This window comes from Saccharomycodes ludwigii, chromosome I (assembly GCF_020623625.1).
Source record: "Saccharomycodes ludwigii strain NBRC 1722 chromosome I, whole genome shotgun sequence".
In the NCBI taxonomy this organism is placed as follows: domain Eukaryota; kingdom Fungi; phylum Ascomycota; class Saccharomycetes; order Saccharomycodales; family Saccharomycodaceae; genus Saccharomycodes; species Saccharomycodes ludwigii.
This window is the reverse complement of record NC_060200.1, coordinates 7,371-10,901: the sequence shown is the minus strand read 5'-3', so window position 1 is coordinate 10,901 and position 3,531 is coordinate 7,371. Positions and strand designations below refer to the sequence as shown.

Below are 3,531 nucleotides of genomic sequence, written 5' to 3'. Positions count from 1 at the left end.
CAGATCAACTATACGTTCACAAAATTGGCAGACCGCCATAAAGCTCCATCAAAGAATTTGGAATTTGTTGCACAGGCACTTTGTATATTTTTTTTTTTTGTATAGGTTATTCGATATAAAAAGTATGTGTGTATGAATTAAAGTAATTGTGTAAAGGGTTGGTTTTTTTTTTTTTTTTTTTCTGTTCAAATGATTGATACTGTTTCTTTTTTTTGTAGTAGTAGTTGTAGTAGCAACTCGAAATGGAAGATGCGTTTATGCAACCAAAAAAAAAAAATAAAAAAAAAGTAGTTACGTTGTCAATCACGTGCTCTAGATAAAAATAAAAAAAAAGGAGTAAATTGTTTATCGATAAGGTTGTATAGACATAGCAAAGTGTATATAGATTTGTGTTATTCTGATTAAATATTAAATTGGAATAGTAATTTATATAGACAAGACATACAGAATATAAGATTGTACAAAAGTTAAAAGTTGTTTCGCAGTGTTATTGTAGTTTATCTTGGTTGTTGTTGTTGTTGTTGTTGAAAGTGGGGATGGAAAAGATTGAATGAAAGATTAGATTTTTTTTTTTTTAATTTTTTTTTGAGATAAGATAAGAATGAAACTCGGGTTAAGCTTCGAATGGCAGTGATGGCATATCGGGATATATGTTATTTTCGGACTGCATGATTATCACTTTTTCTGATGTTTTTTTTAGGGCTTTATTTTTTGGATTATATGTTTTGGATTATATGTTTTGGATTATATTTTTTGGATTATATGTTTTGGATTTTATTTTTTGGATTTTATTTTTTTAGGGCTTTAAATGTTTGACCCTGACATCTGGACACTATTTTTTTGATCCTACACCTTAGCCTCTAATTGTTTGACTCTGTTTTTTTATGACTTTTACGTTTTAGGGCTTCACTTTTTTAATAACAAATCGTATAAAATGAGTAAATTTGTTTATTTATTTTCAGTTATAAGATTTTAACATTGTGCTTGTAAAAATCAAACCAGCACAAAACTAATAACAACCATATTTACATAAACATATTACGATTTAAAATTTATAAAAAGTCAACCTTTCATTTTTTTTAATTTTATTAATACAATTTGTTGTTCAAATTTAATTTAATTCAACACCAAAAATATGTAGTTATAAGTAAGTTCAGAGTACAAAAATTCAAGCATTTTCCTATTGCAGTAGCATTCAAAACCAATAAGACTCAAAACTGTTCGGATGAAACGTTTTTATAATTTGCATTAAAAAAAATAACAGTTTGGACTAGCAATTGCACAGGTGTTATGTGTGGGATAGATACATTGTTATGAATACATTTTTTTTTTTTTTTTTTTTTTTTTAATCAAGTGCATGTTAAATGTGTTAATGAATGGAGCCCTTGTAGTGAGTGTGCGATAGTTTAACAGGTATTTTTTTTTGGCTGAATATGGTCAAATTCTTTGAAAAATGACGGAATGCTTGCGTCAAAAACGACCAGACGCGTGCATTCGTCTCACACCATCAGAAAAAAAAAAGTGACAAATATGACGCGTTTTGAATGTATGGGCTCATGTATTTTACACGCAAGTAATGCATTGTATGGTTTCACGAACTGAAATAAGAATCTTGTTCAGATGAAATCGGATCTGAAGCGTTATTATTATTATTGGAATTATAGTGATTTGGCATTCTTTGTAAAGCAAAATATGAAACTGTGTGTTTAGTAAAGTTATATGCTTGATTATAATATTATTACTGAGTGTCTTTTTATATTACTTATAATTATATACGAAGTGTTTTATTTTATCATATTCTTAATGTTCATTTTTATTTTTGATCAAGCAATAGCAGTTCCTGAATCATCGTTATATGAATTCAAGTGGATATGTTCAGACGAAACCTGATCTGAAGTATTATTATTGTTGGAATCGTAGGGATGGGTCATTCTTTGTAGATTAATTGTGAAACTGTTATGTTGTAGTAAATGTATATACTTGATTATAGTATTATTACTGAGTGTTCTCTTCTATTACTTATAATTATACAAAATATATAAGATATGTTTTATTTGTTCTATTTTCAATCTTCATTTTTTGTGTCCTTTATATATCATAAATTATATTTTCCAATTCGTTGTTCGCTCTATTTTTATTGTCACCTTAAATCCTGAATCGCGCCACCAAAATTTGACTGCGCCTCCTAAAATATGAAACATGTTTCAAAATTCATTGCTTAATTTACTTTCCATTGGAATATGGTTCCAACAGATTTAGTTCCAACAAAAAATAAGCCAAGATGCCAATAACTATCAGCCTAGAACAAGCTAAAAATAATAATGCCAAAAAAAAAAAATAACAAAAAAAAACAAAACAAACAAACATTCAGATCTTATTTCTTAAAATTCACCTTCCCTTTTCAAAACAGCAGTCAACTCATCGACTGATTTAACAACTCTCTCAACAATTTCCTCGACATCGTTCTCAGTAATGATAAATGATGGCGCCAACAGTGCAACATCACCTTCCCCTGTAGTATAATCATAGGTGCCAGTCATACCCATGACATTTATGCCATTTTCAAAACACACAGCTTGAAATCTGTGGCCAACATCTAATTTGGGAGCAAAGCTAATCTTTCCCTTTCTGTCCCTAACAAATTCCAACGACCAAAACCCACCAATACCTCTGACATCACCAACAATGTTATCGTTAGCTAGTAACTTCTTCTTCAAAGTTTCACCCATCAAGTTGCCCATTTTGAAGATGTTCTTAGTCAAACCTTTTTCAATGATTTTTTTTTGGATACCTAACGCAACACTACAGTTAAATGCATGGGAGGCATAGGTGTGTGAACCAACGACGCTGTTACTGCCATTAACATATGCATCTTTAACCTTTGGACTGATCAAAACACCAGCAATAGTGACATAGCCAGATCCCAAAGCCTTACCAACTGATTGCAAATCTGGACCTTGGTTCAATGGCATGAAGTTTTCCCAGCAATTCAATCCACCGTTTGGATTCGATCTACCAGTGCCACACATGACTTCATCCAAGTGCATCAATATATCGTATTTGTTGCACAAGGCACGAATACCTGGTAGGTATCCGTTTGGTGGCGGAACAGTGCCTATGGATGAGCCTGGCAAGGTCTCAACAGTAACAGAAATAATAGTTTCGGGATCATTATCAACAATCAACTATTCCAAGTTACCTAGTAATTCTTGGACATATTCAGCTTCGGTTTGGCCCTTCTTTTGGAATCTGTATGGGTAGCAAACCGGCATCTTTAGACACTGAGTTTCTGGCAATAAGATATTCTTAAAGGCAACCACACGAGCATTGTCAGCAATAGATAGAGAACCAATAGTAAATCCATGATAAGAACTCTTTCTAGAAATAAATTTTGTTTTTTTTGTCTTGCCACGTTCTAACCAGTACTGGTACATGATTTTCATACAACTTTCATTAGCTTCCGAACCAGAGCAACACCATAAAGCAGAAACAAATGCATCGTTTGGGGAATTGTCGATGTAAAATTTAGCC

At 31.7% G+C, this 3,531-nt stretch overlaps 1 protein-coding gene across 1 annotated transcript; it reads right to left on the bottom strand.

Moving 5' to 3' along the window:
- Positions 1 to 2,381: 2,381 nt before the first annotated feature.
- Positions 2,382 to 3,047, bottom strand: SCDLUD_000001 (uncharacterized protein; the record flags this gene model as incomplete). Its single annotated transcript, XM_046081506.1, has 1 exon — positions 2,382 to 3,047. One exon carries the CDS (start codon positions 3,045 to 3,047, stop codon positions 2,382 to 2,384), a length of 666 nt encoding a protein of 221 aa, XP_045936352.1.
- Positions 3,048 to 3,531: the final 484 nt, after the last annotated feature.